The sequence below is a fragment of the Coturnix japonica genome, chromosome 9 (genome assembly GCF_054131305.1).
Source record: "Coturnix japonica strain WE chromosome 9, WE-NBRP24, whole genome shotgun sequence".
In the NCBI taxonomy this organism is placed as follows: domain Eukaryota; kingdom Metazoa; phylum Chordata; class Aves; order Galliformes; family Phasianidae; genus Coturnix; species Coturnix japonica.
The window spans coordinates 9,675,507-9,694,415 of record NC_140671.1 but is presented as its reverse complement, the minus strand read 5'-3'; the positions used below and the strand labels follow the sequence as shown (position 1 = coordinate 9,694,415).

Below are 18,909 nucleotides of genomic sequence, written 5' to 3'. Positions count from 1 at the left end.
AGTTCTGGCAGCTCAGGGCTGTGCCCAATACCCGGGGAGCCTGTTCCATTCCCACTGCCCTCTGGAACAGAACCTTTCCCTAGTGCTCACCCTGTGTCACACCTTCATTCAGGCTGAGCATCATCCTGGTGGCAGCGGGAGGAGCCGTCCTGACACCCCGGTTTCCATCCCAAATCATTCCTCATGCCACACTCTGCGTCCTCATGCAGAGGGATGCCAGTGAGATGGGCGAGCAGGGATTCAGGGCTGGACTCGGTGCCCCTTCCCTCTGCCCTGGCACATCCCGGTCTGTAGCCTGTGCCAGAGGAGGCAGGAGGTCCCCCTGCCCGCTGGTACAGTCCAGGGGTAACCATGGAAACTGTTTTTTTTTCTCCATCCCTCCCTTTGCAGATGACTCGGGTGACGAGGAGCCCGCCTCACAGTCAGACAAGAGCGAGCTGCACAGCACGCTGAAAACCCTCTCGAGTAAGCTGGAGGACCTGAGCACTTGCAATGACCTGATTGCCAAGCACGGGGCGGCCCTGCAGCGCTCGCTCAGCGAGCTGGAGAACCTGAAACTGCCAGCTGAGAGCGGAGAGAAGATCAAGGCTGTGAATGAGCGAGCCACGCTCTTCCGCATCACCTCCAATGCTATGATCAACGTAAGTGCCGCCGCGTTTGCATGGAGGCAGAGGGAGAGGCATCTTCTTTCCTCTCAAACAACCCCATCTCCTCCCTGTGCCCCAGCTCAGTGCTGTGGTGAGCATGGTCACAACCCTCAGAGTAGCTGGGACAGGGCTCTGCTGAGTGCTCTCAGCTTGCTTGCTGGGTGTGCTGCTCAAGATCTGGTTGGGAAGCATGGTACATCTGGAGGTTGGTGTGCTGGGGGCTTTTGGATCATTCCTGGGGGTGGCTTTCAGGCCAGCCCAGCAATTCAGAGTCTGCTGTGGGTTCAGACCCCCATCCCCTTGTTGCTTGCCACCCTCATTTTGCACCACGGGGGTTTAACCCTGCAGTGCACTCCCCAGGTGCTTTGCTGGAACCCCTCTTTCTCCCTGCCCTGTGCTTCACAATGGGATTTTGTACAGCTCATTCTGGGGTGTGGTGCTGCCTTTCCCAGTGAAGCAGCTCTTCCTGGGGATGGGGAGAGAACAACATGGAATAAAATGTTTGAAGGGGAGCGGAAAAAAGAAAATTAATCAAAGCCTGACAGTCAAAGAATAATGCATGAGGGTAAAGCTCAGGGAGCTTAGCTGTCCCAGCCCGGAGCAAAACAGAGGCTGTATGCCACCTTATGTGTGCATGGAGGAATGCCCCTCCAGGCAGCTGTGTGCTGGTGCTGGAGGGTGTTTGCTGGGGAAAGGCTTTCCCATGGTGGTGTTTGGGGTGTCTGTGCAGATGTGTGGAGTTAGGGAAAGTTTTGGGAGCAGGATTGGCACAGTGTACCCAGGTTTGCCATTTGGATGCATCAGCAGCAGCCAGGAGAGGAGTTTTGGGAAGGGTGAGTAGGGCAGTACCCACTGTGTCTGTGCTGAGGTGGTGGTGGTGGTTGTGGCATGATAAAGGCTTGAGTCAGGGCTTGGCCATCTGGACAGCGTGAAACAGCACCAAAACAGTGAGGAAAAGATGGGAGGAACTCAGTGTAGTGAGCCCACAATAGAATATGAGGGGCTCTGGATACCAGGTGTTTTTGAACAGTGTACTTCTCTGCATCAGCTTGTGGCTGAGCTGCCTGGGGATGGGGGGGTCTGAGGCTCCCCAGGGAGGTCTTAGAGGGTCTTGTAGCAGCCTCAGGAGCATTTCTGCACCTGGGTTTACCTTGTTAGCACAGGGTGATGCCCTCTGTGTCCTGCTGAAGCCCTGCCAGCAGCCTATCTTAGTACTGAAACCTGTAAGGAAATGTTGGATGTCCCTGCGGACGAGTCCACGGCACCCAGCCACCTCCTGGCAGCATAGAGGAGCGCTCTGTCTCATGGATATCCTGCTATTATTCAATATGCTTCTGATGGGCCACAGCTCTGTGGGGTTCCTGCTCAGTTTGGGACCCATATGACAGGTGGTGCTGCATCCCCGTCCTGTTTCCATCCAGCCGTGAACGATGGGATTATGTAAATGTCCCCATGCTGCAGGAGCAGCAGCAGGCAAGTAGAAATAAAGAAATACATATGGAAATCCAGCAGCCGCCTGTTAAGGTGACCTCTGTGCTGCAAACGTGCCGTGCGTGCCACTGGGGGCTCCCTGCAGCCCCCCTTCTGCCAATGGGATCTTCGTCCTCCCCTTCCTCACCCTGCCATCCTCACACAAGGCGTTCTCTTCAAGAAGTCCCAAACTCAAAAGGATGGGATGCACAACAGGGCAGCCCCCAAAATGTGCTCCCAGCTCTGTGCCAGCTGCCCATTCGCTCTGTTCCTGTCCTGGTTTTGCAACCTTGCGTAATAACGCACCGGGAGAGCCACGTGGCAGTGGCAGAGCTGAGCCCGACGGCGCTGGGACTTGAGGAGCATCCGAGAGGAGACGCAGCCAAGCGATCTGCCACGGGGGAGGAGCGGGAGGTGCGTAAAAATAAGAAGAAACTAATTAGGGGGATTAGTATCATCTTAATAAGGGGAGCGGAGACGAAGAGCAGCGTGGGCTGTGCAGCTGAGTTCTATTTGAGGTTGGTGTGAGCATAGGGAGCAGCAGGGTTGGCTGCTTGTGGCTGTGGGGTGGGCTCTGCCCTGAGCTCTGGGAGCAGCTTGGCCTCAGGAGGAGGATAGAAGGCAGAGAAAGGCTCTGCAAGGAGGGTGAGGGTGTGCTGCGGGGCTGGAGATGCTGAGATTTCACAGGGGTGTGTTTGGGGATGAAGTTTTGGGTCACCAGGGCCCAAATGACTGCCACCATCTCTACAGGAGGCCAGACTGCCTTCCCTATGGGGGTTTCTCTTACTCTGAGCACTGTCACCCCTCCCAGAGCCTGGAGTCATTGTCTGAGTGCATCCCACAGCCCGCTGGGAGGATGGTGGGCACAGCCTTGGCATCTCTGTGACATGCTGAAGGATGTGGTTCCCTGGGGCTGGGAATGGGCTGCTGTAGTCCTGCCCAAATTTGCTGTGTTTTAATGCAGTATTGAGCATCCCCTGTCCCTGCGGGATGGTGCTGTGATTAATCTGTGCTCCTAAAATGGCCTCACTGTTAAAGCAGGATGATGCGCAGCACGTGCTCCCAGCGGCACCACGTTCACTGCTGTGAATGGCTGCAGGGCAGCTTAACCCTTGCCTGTGACTGTGTTGGGTTGCAGGGCCACTTAGAGCTGATGTGAGTCACCTAAACCCACTGTAGACACAGCAGGAACATGGATCCCACCTCCCCTCTGCCCCCTACCAGCATGCACGGCACTCCCAGTTCAGCCTGGTACACCAGTACCCAGAAGGAGCCCTGCACCCCATCACACATGCTGTTTTTGCTCCTGGAGCCCATCCTTGCGTGGTCTGTATTAGTTATCTGTGCTGTACCCCACGTGCTCTGATCAGCGCATAGGAAACCATGTCACCGACCCAGAAAACCCACAGCTTTGGGATTAAATCTCCAACCCAGCCCTAATCCCCAGCAGGCAAAAGGAGGCTGTGGCCCAGGGTCCGGGGTGATATGCACTGCTGATAGGGGGGTCACTGTGTGGGCTGCTCATGTTGGGGACTCTGTGGCTGTGTTCAGAGGCTCAGAATGGCTCCCAGGCAGCTTGTGGGGAGCACCCTTGATTGCTGTTTTAATGTTCAGTCTCTAGGTGTGCTGGCTTAGCAGCCTGGCTCTGCAGTTACCCATAAAGGTGTTCATGTTGCTGGGATGGCACTGCAAGCCTGGAAATGGAGATCAGTACCCAGGTCCCTTGGCAAAGCTGAGACAGTGCTGGGGAGGAGGAGTTGCCACCGGTCCCAGCATCACTGCTGGGCCAGCTCCTCGTCCCACTGAGTGTGGTTGTTGGGCTGGAGGGATTACAGGAGCCTCCTTAACGCAGCCACACCAGGGGATTAGCTGCTGTCCCCAATCTAATCCCCTGTAAGGGCTGGATTACATGGCCCCAGCTGCTGGGAGTGGGGCTGGGGTTGATGTGGGAGCTTCACCCTGGTGAGGGGCACCTGGCTAAAGCTTCTGTGACTGTGGGACAGGCTCCCTGCAGCCAGCCCTTATGGGGGCTGCTTTAGCAAGTCCCCACAGCAAGACATGAGGTTTGGGTGCAGCAATAGGGCTGGGTGCTGGCAGAGCCCTGCTTTGTGCTGCTGTGTACTGAGGTGTGGGCTGGAGCATCTCTGATCCATGTTTCCACACTAGAACTATTAATGAGCATCCCTATACCTGTGCACCATTCTTTTTGGTGGTGCTCTGAGCTGAGCCCTGTGCTTCACATCTCCCTTCTCGCAGCCCTGTGCTGGGCAGCAGTGGCTCTTGGCGTGCTTGTGCCCTCCTTTTGGGATGCTGCCGAGCAGCTGGGGTCACCCCGAGGGCTCCACAGGGATTTGCAGGCGTTTCAGCCATCTGTGCAGCTCTGGATGTTTCCTACGCTGCTGCTCCATGTGCTGTGGGCGCTGTGCTCTCCATCCTTGCCATTCAGCTGTGTGTGCGAGCTGATGTGGGATTTGAGACCAGCTCCATCTCGCACTCCTTGTGTTTCCCCTTTTGCTTTCCGTTTCCACTGGGGGATGAAGTGAAAAAACAAACCCTCTCCTGGTTCAAATTCCATGTCCATCTTGCTGCTCTCAGTGCAAGCTGCTACATTTTGTGTTGTACTGTGTGACCTGAGCGCTGACGTGGTGTTAATGTGTTCCGAGCTAAAAAGAGGATCAGAAATGGCCCTTCCCTTGGGATATTTTCTGCTAAGCAGCAGCACAGCTGTGTCCCTGCCTTTTGATGAGTCCAGGAAGGAAGGGAGCACTTATCTACGCAGCACCATGCGTGTGCAGAGCAGCAGGATGTTCCTTCCCACAATGAATGAAGAAACAGCCCTTGCTGCATAATGCACCTTTAAAAAGGAGATGATGGGGCACATCTGGCTGTTCCCTTCTCCCACGCTCAGTGATACTCCTTCAGCTTTAAGCACAGCCCCTTGGCATCCATCATTGGGCTGCAGGTTGGTCGTTGTGTGCCCTGTCCCATGTCCCCTCTGATCTGAAGGACTCAAATCAACCTCCCACTGTATGGGGTGTGATATAGATGGCTCTATTATCTATAGGATGGCTTCACACTGTGCCTCTGCCTTGCTGGGGGGCCTCTCACTTGCTGACCTCCCCAAGGGTGGCCCTGAGGACGGCCATTCTCCCTGCACCATGTGGATTTACAGCTCTGTCTTGCATGCAATCCAGCTCAGGTTAAATTTAGCTGCCGCCCCATAAGGATTTTATAAGCTGGATTTTGCTGTGTTGTTCCTTCAAAGGCTGTGGTTGTCTGCACCTTTGGAGTGAAATGAACTGGTGGTGACCCACAACAGGATTGGCCTGAGGGGGCATCAGTTGCAGGGCCTCCACTTTGTCCCTGGCCACATCCTCGTACAGTGACAGCTCCATAGAGCTTTGTCACTGCTGGGGAAGAGGTGACAGCCACCGACTGGCACAGGAAGCAGTAATGCCTGGATAGCGACATGGATGCTGCAGGCTGCCCGCCAGCATTGCCACTGCTGCTTTGAGGTAGGCTGGGAATGGGACACGTCCTACATTGGGGCTGTACAGCATTGCCCTGGGTGATGTTTTAGGATGGAGTCCTGGGCACTGCTAGTGTGAATGGGGCAGGGCTGTGAGGCAGTGTGGCACTGCTATGATGGCAGCTCTGGGAGGTGAACCCTTGGGGCTGGGGTCTGCCCTTGCCACTGTGGCTGCTCAGTGCTGTCTGCAGGGTCACCGTTGGGTGAGGACAGATCCTCCTGGCTCTAGTGCTGCTTCCCGTTGGCTGTGCATCAGAGAACTTTTGTGCTCACAGATGTGCTTTTTTCCTGGAGCCATTTGCAAAGCACACAGCAGCTGTGGCTCTGCAGCAGCACCAGCACTGCAGAAAGCACCAGGGTGGATGCCATCAAGGGATGATGCCGTCCCAGAGCAGCAAGGACCTTCATGTCTGCATGCCAAGCAGCAGCGTGGCACCACAGTATGCCAAGGGCTTGGTGACAGCACCCTGCCCACTGGAAGAGGAAGATGTGGGAGAGGAAGGTGCAGCTCTTTGGGGTTTTGCAGCTTTAACTGCGTGAAAGAAGCTGTGCCACATCCTTTGGTGGAAGGCAGCAGCAAGCAGGGCTTTAATGATTGCTTCTGACAGCTGGGGAGGGCTGAGGCCCCAGAGACCATCAGAACGCGGTGCTTTGTGTGATCAGCATGGGAGTGCTGCTAGTTGGTGCTGCACAGAGAGCTGCCCTGGAATGGCACCAGCATGTCCCCTTGTCATTGTAGGACCTGGGGACAGCTTAACTAGTGATAAAGGGCCAGGAAGAGCCGAGGTGCTTCTCTTTGGGACACCAATGCCATGTCCCGGAGCTGGGACAGCTGGCACTGCCCATGCTGGTGCCAGCCAGCAGCACTAAATGGGTGTTTGGGGTCAGGATGGGGACCTTCAGAGCAGGTAATGAGCTTTGCTGGGTGGGGAAGGTCGTGTTGCTATCTGATTACTTACCCTTCTGCTTTCATCCTCTTATTGCAATGCATCAGCGTAATAGGAGAGGCGAGCCTGCCGGCTTGGCATGGCTTAGTTTGAATGGGTGCTGGGAGGAAGGCTCGTAGAGGAACAAAGGATCTTCTTGGGAAGGCTCCAGCCTGCAGCTGGGTGTGAAGGCATTTGGGGCCTTAGGGCACAGGGTGCCTGGTGTGGTCTAAGAAGGGAATGGGGACCTGCATGGGGTAATTCTGGGTGCAGATCTCTGTGGCCTAAAGTCAGAAATGGGAATGGAAAACATGAAAGCTGCTGCTCCATGCTGTTTGCCTGCAGCATTGTGCTGCATTGTTTCTGGTGGTGTTAAGCAAATTCCCCCTCAAATCCTGCTCCTGGCCAAAGGTTTGACAGAACCTGATGAGTCAGAGCTTTTTTTCCGATAAACCCTTTTAGAATCCATTCACATTACAAAAGCTGAAACCCTGATGTTGTATGGCTGGGAAATAATTCAAGTGTTCAGGTGCCATCTCCCTGCTTCTCAGTGCAAGAAGTTTAATGCGTACTGAGCCACAGAGAGTTAGGGGAGGGAAGAGAAGGAGCAGCCCTGCCTCTGTGCTGCTTAACCTGGGCTGATCACAGGGGAAGCAGCTGAGCTGAGGAGGCTCACTGCCCAACCTGATATAACAATAACCTACAAATAGAGGTTGGAAGGTTCAAACACAGGACATGCAGCTCTTGGCAGTGTCCCTGCACCGAGCGGACACTGCACATCCTGCACGTGGGGACGTCCCAGTGCACACCCTGTGCAAGGAAGTGTCCCATTGCACGCCCTGTGCACTGGGAAGGCACGGTGCTGAGTTTGTCTGTCCGTGTCCCTGTGCTTGGTGGGTCCCATTGCCTGGGAAAGGGCACATGGTGGGGACGGGAGGGCTCTGGGGCTGTTACCTGCTGTCCTGCCTGGGGGTGTCTGCATCTGTATGAGCTCAGCTGTGGCTCCCCAGCTTCAGGGATGTTCTTCCTACTTCCAGGGATGTGGGAATCCTGCAAAGCTGCGGGCTCACATTTCTCCCGGCTGATTTCTCCCTTCCTGCCCTGCAGGCTTGCCGTGATTTCCTGGACTTAGCAGAAACTCACAGCCGAAAATGGCAGCGGGCGCTGCAGTATGAGAGGGAGCAGCGGATCCGGCTGGAGGAGACCATCGAGCAGCTAGCCAAGCAGCACAACAGCTTGGAGAGAGCCTGCCGTGGGGCACCAGGCAGCACAGGCAGCACCGGCACCGCCAAAGGTGAGCCCAAGGGATGGGGATTGGGAAGAGGTACAGGCAAGTGCTCTCTGTGCCCATGCTGTTTGCTTTTAGGAAGCCTATGGTTATCCCAAGTGGTCCTGCAGGAGAGTACTGCATCCCCAGACCCAGACTGCTTGTGCTGTTTCAAATCTTCTCCCTGCTAACAGGGCACGTCTCCGGCCACGGTGCTTGGAGGAAACCCAGGATCCCCAAATGCTGCTGAGTTCACGGCTTCATTGTGGCTCATGTCCCAACTGGGACTCGTTTGCTGCTTGCAAAAGTTATTTATCGGACAGTAAAATCAATTGGCTTTGGATATCAGTGCCAAATCTCCTTCCCTGCAGGAGGCATTTGTTACAGCCTGGTGGCCAAAAGCTGCATGTAGAGCTGTGTCTTATTTTGAAGGAATGTATGGGCTTAAAGGAGAAGTGAGCTGTTGGAGGGTATTGCCTGGTGTAGGGCAGGCACAGTGGCAGCCTGAGCCCCTCAGAGTGGCATCCTTGCTCCTTCAGAGGGATACAGGGACAAGGAGGTTGTTGTGCCCTGCCTGCAGGTGGCTCAGCAGCGTGGGGTGCAGTGGGGATGGGGATGGAGCTGGAGCATCCCTCCTGGTGCTGCACACAGCTCTACAGGACGTACAGATGCTTGCACCATTCCCATTGCTGGAGCAGTACCACCACCCACAGCTCTGTGATGGGGAGGGACGTTGCCCACCCTGTAAGGTTGTGGTTTAATGTGAAATGGCTGCAGGAGGTTTGGGAATGGATATTCAGGGGTGATCAGCTCTGTGGCATCCTGGCTGCTGGAACAGAGGCTGCATGGCAGAGCACTGAAGCTGGTACCTGCGGTGAGGCTGTTCCCTGGGGCAGTGCCACCTCTCAAAAGTCCCCTTTTGTTTGGTGTCTGTGGTCTGCACGTGGCTCAGGCTTCTGGCTTCGTGGCAGTGGGAGGGGACAGAGCAGGAGACAGCGGTGACAGTGAGTCTCAGTGGGTTTGAAAGGGGACTGGCAGAAGCTGAGCATCTCAACACCTTTGTGCCACCAGGGAGTGTGCAGTCTGCCAAAGGAGAAGCCAGTGATGAAGATGAAGAGACAGAGTATTTTGATGCCATGGAGGATGCACCAGCTTTTATCACTGTAACTGCAGACCCCAAGCACCACAGGTACGAGCTACAGCCCAAGGGCTTGGTGAAACTCATGGGAAGAGCATGAGAAAGACTTGCTGTTGGGTGTTGTGCTTGGCTTTGGGACAGCACCTGAGTGGTAGTGGCTGTATTGCACTGCCCCGGCTCCTCTGTGCTGTTCCCACCTTCACCAGGTGGCACTTTGTCCCCGCAGGCGTTCGGGCAGTAACCTGAGCGGGGCCAGCGAGGGCCACCCTGAGGACTGGAACCTGGAGGACAGTGTGAGTTGGGCAGAGGGTGGGATGTCCAGTGAGATGGAATGGCTCTGGGACTTCACCTGAGTCCCTGGCCGTGCTGGGTGAGCGCTGCTTAGACCATCCTCTTGCTTTTGCAGGTATTTGAAAGCTCAAATCAAAGCAGCTACAATGAGTCCTGCAAAGATCTCCTGCCGAAGAAAAGGAGACGGAGCCGCATCCCTGACAAACCCAACTACAGCCTTAACCTCTGGAGCATCATGAAGAACTGCATTGGCAAAGAGCTCTCCAAGATCCCCATGCCTGTAAGTGAGCCCCAGGGTGTTGCTGCTGTGCTGAAGGTGCTGACCTCAGGGTTTGGTTCAGTGTAGAGCATTCGGGTTACTGCTCCAGGTAGACCTGCATGTGCTGCAGCAACCTCTGAGCAGGACAGAGCTCATGTTACCATGTGGCACACGTAGCCTGGGGTCTGGCTGCCATTAATGTGAGTTGTCCAGTGCTCTGAAGAATCAGCACAGGTAGAAAGCTTGTGCAGCCTGGCAAGAGAATGCTCAGCATGGAGTTGTGCTGCTAATTGCTATGTGGTAAATGGCTCTGATACTGTGGCTTTTGCATTAGGGGCTGCCTGCATCAGGCTGGCTCTTTGGGGCTGATTTCTGCTCCTGTGCTGGCTGTGTAGGACCACAGAGTGCTTATGTGGAGCTGGGGTGCATCTGCAAACCCAGGGGTGAAGAGGGAACCAGGGCACCTGGAATCCCTGCAGATACAACTGTTTCACTCAGGGCAAGAGGAGGAGACCTCCTCCTCAGTAAGTGGCGTGGCTGCCACTGTAAGCAAATAATTCCCCCCAAACCTGCCATGTCCTGGCAAGCACAGGAGAATCGATTTTATTTCTCAGAATGGTACCTGACACACTTGAGTAAAGGGTGAGTTTGTCCCTTGTGCTGTTGCCAGCTGGGAGCTGCAGCTTAGCACTGTCAGTTAGCATTGCTGCACCAGCATCAAGATCAGATAAGGACACGATGGCTGCAGAAATCAGCTCAGGATGTGAAATACCGGCAGCTGCGGTGCTGAGAGAGAGGAAAGCTCTATCTTTCCTAGCAGTCAAACCCACTTAAAGCAGTCGCAGCCTGGCAGCAGTGCATGGCTGCATGTCCCAGGGGCCGTGATGCATGGAAAGCCTCCCCATGCACACGCTGCCTTCCTTCATTTGAATGAATGAACAAATCCTCAGCACTGAAATGGAACAACGCAGCTGTAGGGATTTTGCATTTTTGGGGAGGAGATAATCATCATCCCACTGCTGGAAGGCTTTGCTGTGTGACAGTGCTGGTGTGGGATGCAGCTGCTGCTTTGTTGTTGAGCTGCCTGCCTCTCTCCTGAGGGTCTGCCAGGCTGGCACTGCTTTGCTTCTCGGTGGATGCTTTTGCTGCCCTTGCTACATAACTGCCCTTCTTGGATGCTGTCAGATCCTTCTTGCTTACAGACTAAATCCCAGAATGGAACAGTCTGGAGTTTGTTTTCTTTTCTATAAAACACGTAGCTTGGCTTATGGAAGCGATTCTCCCGTCCTTCAGCCATCTGCTCATTCCAAAATAGAATTCTTGTTGTGAACTGGAAGCGAAAAGGGACTTTCAGATGGTTTGGGGGCAAAAGACTTTCCACTCATGCAACAGAAAATATCTCACTTGTCCTTTTTTAATGATTCCACTTGTTTCTGGAACAAAAGAATTGCTGAAGTCAAGCACTTCTTTTTTTTCCCAAAGACATTTGCAGCAGTGGTTTGGGCAATGTACTGCAAATGTCTCTATTTAACAAAGCTATGATTTCGGGCTGGAAATAAGGTGGGCTGGGGCTTCCCCTGGGACAGAGTCGTCCCTCTGCCCATTGTTCTGTGTTGTGTGGCTTTGACAACGCCACTAAATCGGAGTTTAGGGCTCTGTCAGTCACTGTGCTGCAGTGTGGAGGTGATGGAGGTGCTCAGGGATGCTCGTTGATGCGGGATGTTCCCAGCAGGGAGCTGGGCTCACTGCTCAGGGTCATTCAGGGGATTGGGCCATGTATGACCTGCCACTGTGCTGGGTTAGCTCATGGGCTGTCAGCTCACGGCACGGCTGTTCCCAGCTCAGCCCAGCTGGGCACTCCGAAGCCCTCAGGCACTTGTGCTACGGTTCAGGGGGCACATTATAGCACGAGTCTCTTGTTTTATTTAACATTTACTTGATGCTGCAGAGGCAGTGCTTGTACAGAGCTCCCTGCCACATCCAGCCCTGTGCCACAGCCTCTTCTGGACGTGGTGCTGGAGTGCCCAGCTGGCATCCATCCTGCTTTGCTGATCACCGCTCTTCTCCCTGCAGGTGAACTTCAATGAACCACTCTCCATGCTGCAGCGGCTGACGGAGGACCTGGAGTACCACGAGCTGCTGGACAAAGCAGTCAAGTGTGAGAGCTCCACAGAGCAGATGTGTTTCGTGGCAGCTTTTTCTGTGTCTTCCTACTCGACGACGGTGCACCGCACTGCAAAGCCGTTCAATCCGCTGCTGGGGGAAACCTATGAGCTTGACAGGCTGGAGGAGCTGGGCTTCCGTTCCCTGTGTGAGCAGGTGAGCCACGCAGAAGGGCTCCATGTGCCTGTCTTGCTGTTTGTGCCTGACCAAAGCAGCCCTTGCATGTAGGAGATGCAGCATCTCCCCATTTCAGTGCACTTCATGGAGCCTCAAGGTCTCATTTCTTTCTTGTTATACTGCAAAGTGTTAATTTTCAAGCTTGGTGGCAACCTGAGGACCTCCAGCATCCCTGTGTGCTAATCACAGAGTACATCTGATGCTCATCTATCAACCAGCAGGTCTTAATTAAAAACCTGGGGAGCTTAATGGGTTGAGACCTTGGAAGGAAATTGACTCTTTAAAGCGTAGCATGCTCAGCTGGTGCTTCCCATCCTCCTGGGGATGGACAGGGCTGTTTATCACCACTGAAGGCAGGACATCATTTTGAAGGGGCTCTGGGCTTCCCAGGAGGTGGCTGTGCTGTCCCAGGGACAGTGTGACCATCACATTTCCTGGCACTCAGGAACAAACCCACAGGCCTCTATCACTGCAGAGACCAGTGCAGGTTCATGACCTGCGGCACCGTTTGGCACTGAGACGTGTGAAGTGAGGGCTGTGTGTTAGCTGTTCTGTGGGGCTGTGCTTGCAAACTGTGTCCTCCGGGTGCCCGGTCCCCTTTGGCAGCACTCTGAAGGTGCTGCACTTTGTTCAGAGGGAGGCAGGGACATTTTTGACCAGGGGAGGCAGTCTGTATTGCTCTTCAGAAGGGCACAATGTGTGAAAAGAGTTTTGCTGCTAGTCAGGATGTGGAACAAGGTCACATTATGCCCCTCTGTGCCAGTGTGAGCTATCAAGAGAGAGACAGAAGTAAAGGTGCTTTGGTAGTTGACCTCCAGGATTTGTATCCCTGCTGACCCTACTTGTAGGTATTTCCGACCCTTCCATGTGCCCGTTCCAGCTGCCTTGGGTGTATGAGTATATGAGTTTCGGGTGCTGATAAATGGTGGGGGCTGGAGACGTTCATCCAGAATTTGGTTTGCAGTAACTCGGAGCAAAACCAACTCTGTTGCAGTACTATGGAGCATTTGATCTGTGAGCAGAGCCTCTAACTGCCTGAATCCTGGCCACATCTCAAAGAGCAGACTGGGGGCAGGCTTGCAGAAGCCCACTGTTGGTGTTGTCAGTATGTGCTGCCCTGGGTTGTGCTGGCATTGTGGGATGGATAGATGGACAGACAGACGGATGCTGTTCCTGTGGCTCTGAACATCCCTTGGCCCACTGACATGCTGAGTGAGGCACTAGTAATCCGGTGCCTGAAATCCAGTTATCCAAATAGGATTTTCTCCAGCTGGTGACAGTGGGATTTAATGGAGAGGTTTTGGCTCTGCTCACGGTTGTAATCCGGTTGCTCGGGGCACTCAGGAGTAATTACCCTGGTGCAAAGTATCTCTGAATACAGCAGCTTATATATTCCTTCCAGGGGATGGTGCTTGAGTGGTGTCCCTTGAGCCCCCAGGTGGGCTGTGCTGCAGCCTCATCTGCTTTTTCTGTCCATGTCCATGGGAAGGCACCGCAGTGCCGGACAAGTTGTGGGCTCAGCATCCTTGGGACCAAAGCTGCCACCATTCTTTGTGTCCTGCAGCTATGACTGAGCACTGGATGGGGTGAGCAACTGATGGGCTGTCTTTTCTCCCTCCCAGGTGAGCCATCACCCCCCGGCAGCTGCCCACCATGTCTCCTCCAAGCGAGGCTGGACGCTGTGGCAGGAGATCACCATCGCCAGCAAGTTCAGGGGCAAATACCTCTCCATCATGCCTCTGGGTAGGTGACCTGGCCAAGGGGATGAGAGCTCACTTGTGCCATCCCCTATGACACTGGGAACCAAGCAGGATGTTCCCCGTGGGCTTTCAAAATGAAAGCTGTTAGAGGACAAGGCGGGCATGGTGCTTGGTGCTTGGGCATCTGTCCAGTCCCCACCCTGAGCCCAGGGCTCTCCACAGGTGCCATCCACCTTGAGTTTCACTCCAGTGGAAATCACTACGTATGGAGGAAAGTCACCTCCACAGTTCACAACATCATTGTGGGCAAGCTCTGGATCGACCAGGTTAGTGCCTATGGGCTCTTGGGGGAGCAGGGCACTGTGGGGCCAGGTCTGACGTGGGGTATTTTACTTGGGCCCATCATATCATGGGACTGGAGGGGTTGGAGTGGGGGGCAGATGTAGTTCTGCACTGAGGTTGGTGTGCAGCTGCACAAATGGCGACTAACGGCTCATTTGTTTCCTTGCAAAGTCTCTCACTTGCTGTGGTTCTGTGTCTTTTATCTAGTCTGGTGAAATAGAGATTGTTAACCATAAGTCAAAAGATAAATGCCAGCTGAAATTTACCCCCTACAGCTACTTCTCCAGGGATGTCCCCCGAAAGGTACGTAGCCAAAAATCTCCCTGTTGCTTCTTCTGGCCTGGCTTTGCCCTCCCAACTGGGTTCTGCCCTTCCAGCTGGGCTCATGGAGTCCTGGCATTGGGGTGGGATGCAGCCAGCATGGGGCTGTGGAGCTGCACTGGCACCTCAGTGTGCCACTGGCCCCTGGGGGGGGGATGCTGGGGACAGAGCTGACAGCTGGGACCTGTGTATGGTGCTGGGGAGGATGAGGGTGGAAAGCAGATGTGTCAGGATGGGACCTTGCTGGGTTCTGCCCTTATGTCTGAGGACACAGAGCACCGCTTGAGTCACCATGTCTCACTCCTGGAGGGCTCTGGGTGCTTTCAGGAGCCACCAGAGCCATCTCCTGCACTGCTGTCTCTCCTGCCAGGTGACGGGAGTGGTGAGTGATGCTGATGGCAAAGCCCACTATGTCATGTCAGGCACGTGGGACGAGAAGATGGAGTGCTCCAAGATTGTGCAGAGCAGCCATGGCAGCGCCGGCTCAGAGGGCAAACAGAAAACTGTCTACCAGACGTTGTCCCCAAAGGTCTTGTGGAAGAAGTACCCCCTCCCGTGAGTCCCGCCCTGTGAGGTTGCTTGCTGCATGTCCAGCATGCTCCTTTGGTTGGAGTTCTGCTTTCCTGGCTGCTGGCTGTGGAAGGGAGTGGTGGTGTCTCCATGCTGGCTTTGCTTTTAGCATCTCCATACCAAACCAATGAGCCTGTGCTTCCCCAAACCCCTGCAGGCATCTCCTCCTTGCCTCCCGAAGGCACCATTTCCACTTATGTGACTGGATGCAGAGCTTCTTAAGGGTGTTATTAGAGGGTGTGGGACGTGAGCACCTGAAAGGATGGGAGGCCTTGCTTGTGGTCCTTATCGGGTCTGTCTTGTCTGCAGGGAGAATGCCGAGAACATGTACTACTTCTCCAGCCTGGCCCTCACCCTGAATGAGCCCGAAGAGCGCGTGGCCCCCACGGACAGTCGGCTGCGTCCTGACCAGAGGCTGATGGAGAGTGGCCGCTGGGATGAGGCCAATGTGGAGAAGCAGCGGCTGGAGGAGAAGCAGAGGGCTGTGCGCCGCAGGAGGGAGGCTGAGGCTGTGGAGGCCTTGGAGGAAGGTGGGATGTTGTGGGGTGGGGAATGGGGGGCTGCAGGGAAACCCTGTAGGGTTGGGGAGGAAGGACGGACTTCTCATTGTGGAATCATCGAGTCCTAGAATCAGGGAATGGTTAAGGTTGGAATAGACCTCCAAGATCACAGAAACACAGAATTGTAGGGGTTGGAAGGGACCTCTAGAGATCATCAAGTCCAACCCCCCTGCCAAAGCAGGCACCCTACACCATGTCACACAGGTAGGCGTCCAGGCGGGTCTTAAATATCTCCAGAGAAGGAGACTCCACCACCTCCCTGGGCAGCCTGTTCCAGTGCTCCGTCACCCTCACTGTAAAGAAGTTCTTCCGCACATTAATGCGGAACTTCCTATGCTGTACTTTAATCCCATTACCCCTAGTCCTGTCCCCACGCACTACTGAAAACAGACCAGACTCACCACTGTGGCCCCCACACCTCAGGTATTTATAAACCTGGATCAAGTCCCCTCTCAGCCTTCTTTTCTCAAGGCTAAACAGGCCCAGTTCCCTCAGTCTCTCCTCATAGGGGAGATGCTCCAGGCCCTTCACCATCTTAGTGGCCCTCCGCTGGACTCTTTCCAAGAGATCCCTGTCTTTGATCTCTCTGACTCTTGTCTCTGACTCCAAGATGAAGTCCAACCCGCAACCCATCCCCATCATGCCCATTTGTAGAACCATAGAGCCATTCATGTTGGAAAGGACCTCTAAGATCACCAAGTCCAACTGCCAACCCATCATTATCATGGCCACTAAGCCATGTCCCTGGGTGCCACATCATATGGATGGACGTGGTGGGGATGGGCTGATGGTTGGGCAGGGTGACCTCAACAGCCTTTTCCAACCTTAATAATTCCGTGATTCCATCTCCACCTTTCTCAAGCACCTCCATGGGCAGTGACTCCACCACCTCCATGGGCAGCTCAATCCAACAGCTGACCAAGAGGAGATTTTCATCTTCATCCTTCACTTCTTCCCCTGCAGGAAAGGACTACGAGGGCTACATCCCACTGTGGTTTGAGCGGAAGGTGGATCCCATCACAGGGGAACTGATCTGTGCTTACAAAGGCGGCTACTGGGAGGCCAAGGACAAGCAGGACTGGAGCTCGTGCCCCGATATCTTCTGAGCTGCCGTGCTTGCTGTGGTGTGGCCAACCTGCAGCAGGACAGACAGACAGAGGGACAACGAGGACACACAGCAACGTGCTGCCAGTGGTTGACAGCGCAAATAAACACACACACAGACACACACACGGCGTCAATACAGGCAGAAATTGGACAGAGAGAATCTAAACAGGGATTCCAAACCTATTTTTTTATGCACTAATAAATAGCATCTTTTTGGTTTTGTTTTTTTTTTTCTTTTTTTAAACAGTGGCTTTTTCAGCTACTTAATTAGGACACGTGGCTCCGGTTTGTTTGTAGCCTATGGTATTTATTGCTGTCAGGAGCTGCTGCCTATATCTTTCAGTGTCTTGGCCCTATTGGCTGAGACAACAACTTCCAAAGATGCTCGTGTCGTGGGGGTGCCGTGCAGTTGTGTGAGCTCTTTCTTTCGGCATCTTTTCCCCCCCATTCATGAAAAAAACAACCCACACAACCTCTTTAATCCTGATTCAGATTCCTTAAGATAACCAAACGAAACCAGCTGTGAACCCAGAACCAGCTGTGAAGCCCAGAAAGCAATGGGGGGCTGTGGCTGTTGCTGGAGGCTGCAGGTGGTTCCTATGGCTGCACCCCCATCTCACCCATCAGGATGTTTCAGCTGACGACCTGCTTTGTTTCCATGACCATGGTGAGCTGCTGGTACATGGAGGACTCAGGAGGAGGTGATGTCGCACCACATGACAGAGGGAACCAGAAACCTGCACACCCGCTATTCATGTATCTCTGGGTCTCTGTCACACCGTACCGAGCTCTCCCTCCCATGGGCCGCCTGCATCCGGACAGCCACGTCCCCATTGGAAGATAATGAGCAATAATGAATTTTGAGGCGATGGGAACTGTGATACCCTTGGAACATTTATGCAATCAGCTTCTTCCTCCATCAGCCTCCTCCTGGTTGGCTTCTTATCCAGCACCTGCTGCCTACAGCAAACCTGTGTGTACAGTTATACATAGACCTCGTCTGACATAACAGTAGTGAGTGGCTATTGGAGTGGCAACACCCACTGAGCTCAACATACCCCTCCAGTCTTATTTATTTGCTTCTAATTTATATATATATATATAAATATATATATAATTATTTTGCTGAAATTTCTATGGTACGCAATAGATGAAAAACGATGAAGACAGATGCATCTGTCTGAGGTTTTTGTAGCACGAAGCTGAGTGCCCAGCCCTGGGCAGGGTGTGGGGGGTGATGGTGATTCATTCCCAAAGCCAACAAGTGACGTTTTGTCTCCTAAGCTCTTCAAGCTGCTGTGTTGGCTGCTTGGATGCAGCTGGCTCCAGCTGTGCCACATCCAGCCCCAAGGCACTCAGATCTGCTTTGGAGATGTTCCCACCTCAATAATGCCTTATTTTCCTCTTCTTTTTTTTTTTTTGGTCAATGCAAGAGAATGCAGGGAAAGGTGAGCAGCCCCACACCCCAAAGCTGGAGCCTGGTGTCCCCAGGACGCGGGGTGACGTTGCTCAGGGACTGTTGGCTCTATGGCCTACAGGTGGGACACAGCTCCTGTCCTGTTAGCCCCCCTTCCCTCTGCTGTGTATCTCCCAGGATCACCATCACAGACAGCTGAGTGCAAGGAGTGCCCCGACAACACAAATCCCACCCCCTCCCCTTTTTTAAAGCTAATTTTATCTTCCAGAGATCACCGAGCAGCATCACTTCATCTGAGCACCATCTCCTTCCCTTTCTATTTCCCCCTTACCGCCTCCCCCTCCCTACCCCCCCACCAAAGGATTTTAATGTCATTCTACTGTAAATGCTGTTGAATGTATTTCTTTTTGAGCAATATATTGTGAGTGACCCTCCCCCCCCACTCCCCCTTCTCCTACATGGTAATAAAACTTGGATTCAGGAATTTTAAAAGGTGGAAGTCCTGAGGTTCTCACTCTTCAGATTTGCAGGGTTGGGGGGTGGCCAAGCTCTGGGTGTGAGGTGACCGTGTTGTTGTCCATTGGGAGACCATGGAGGGCCAGGAGAAGGGTTGTCCAGGGAAGGTTCATGGGGAGGTGGAGTCCAAAGGAGGAGATGGCCAAAGGAAGGTGGTGTAGGGAAGGAGATTGAGGGATGGTGGCCATGGGCAGGAGGTGGTTTGCGGGAGGGGGACCAGGTAAACAGGGGTAGGAGAGGTGGCCATAGGAAAGATGTTCTCCATGGAAGGGATTCTCTTGGGGAGGTGGCCAAGAGGGGGCAGAGGATCAAGGAAGGGGTTGTTCTGGGAGGGCCAGGGTGGGAGAGGGTCTGGGGAGGAGGCTGCAGAATCATAGTATGGCTTAAATCAGAAGGGATGTTAAAGATCATTGAGCTCCAGGTTCAGTGGCTTGGGGAGATGGTGCTGCAGCATCCCAGGGAGAGCCCAGTGGGGGGGGATGTGAAGGCTGGGAGGGATTGGAGAGGTG

At 54.0% G+C, this 18,909-nt stretch overlaps 1 protein-coding gene across 8 annotated transcripts in view; it reads left to right on the top strand.

The window, feature by feature from the left end:
- The window catches only part of OSBP2 (oxysterol binding protein 2), a 53,572-nt gene extending 35,196 nt beyond the window's left edge, over nt 1-18,376 (top strand). For 4 of the 8 annotated variants that reach the window (XM_015878376.3, XM_015878377.3, XM_015878378.3 and 1 more), the window contains 12 exons: nt 391-641; nt 7,680-7,866; nt 8,911-9,028; nt 9,204-9,270; nt 9,384-9,548; nt 11,601-11,846; nt 13,490-13,610; nt 13,790-13,893; nt 14,117-14,212; nt 14,601-14,785; nt 15,110-15,330; nt 16,324-18,376. In XM_015878376.3, coding sequence (XP_015733862.3) covers nt 391-641; nt 7,680-7,866; nt 8,911-9,028; nt 9,204-9,270; nt 9,384-9,548; nt 11,601-11,846; nt 13,490-13,610; nt 13,790-13,893; nt 14,117-14,212; nt 14,601-14,785; nt 15,110-15,330; nt 16,324-16,466 — 1,904 coding nt within the window. In that variant the 3' untranslated portion in view covers nt 16,467-18,376. Of the gene's footprint in view, nt 1-390; nt 642-673; nt 2,532-7,374; nt 7,466-7,679; nt 7,867-8,910; nt 9,029-9,203; nt 9,271-9,383; nt 9,549-11,600; nt 11,847-13,489; nt 13,611-13,789; nt 13,894-14,116; nt 14,213-14,600; nt 14,786-15,109; nt 15,331-16,323 lie in introns of those variants that run through there. The other 4 variants (XR_014931970.1, XM_085509522.1, XM_085509524.1 and 1 more) reach the window with 4 other exon arrangements.
- Nucleotides 18,377-18,909: the final 533 nt, after the last annotated feature.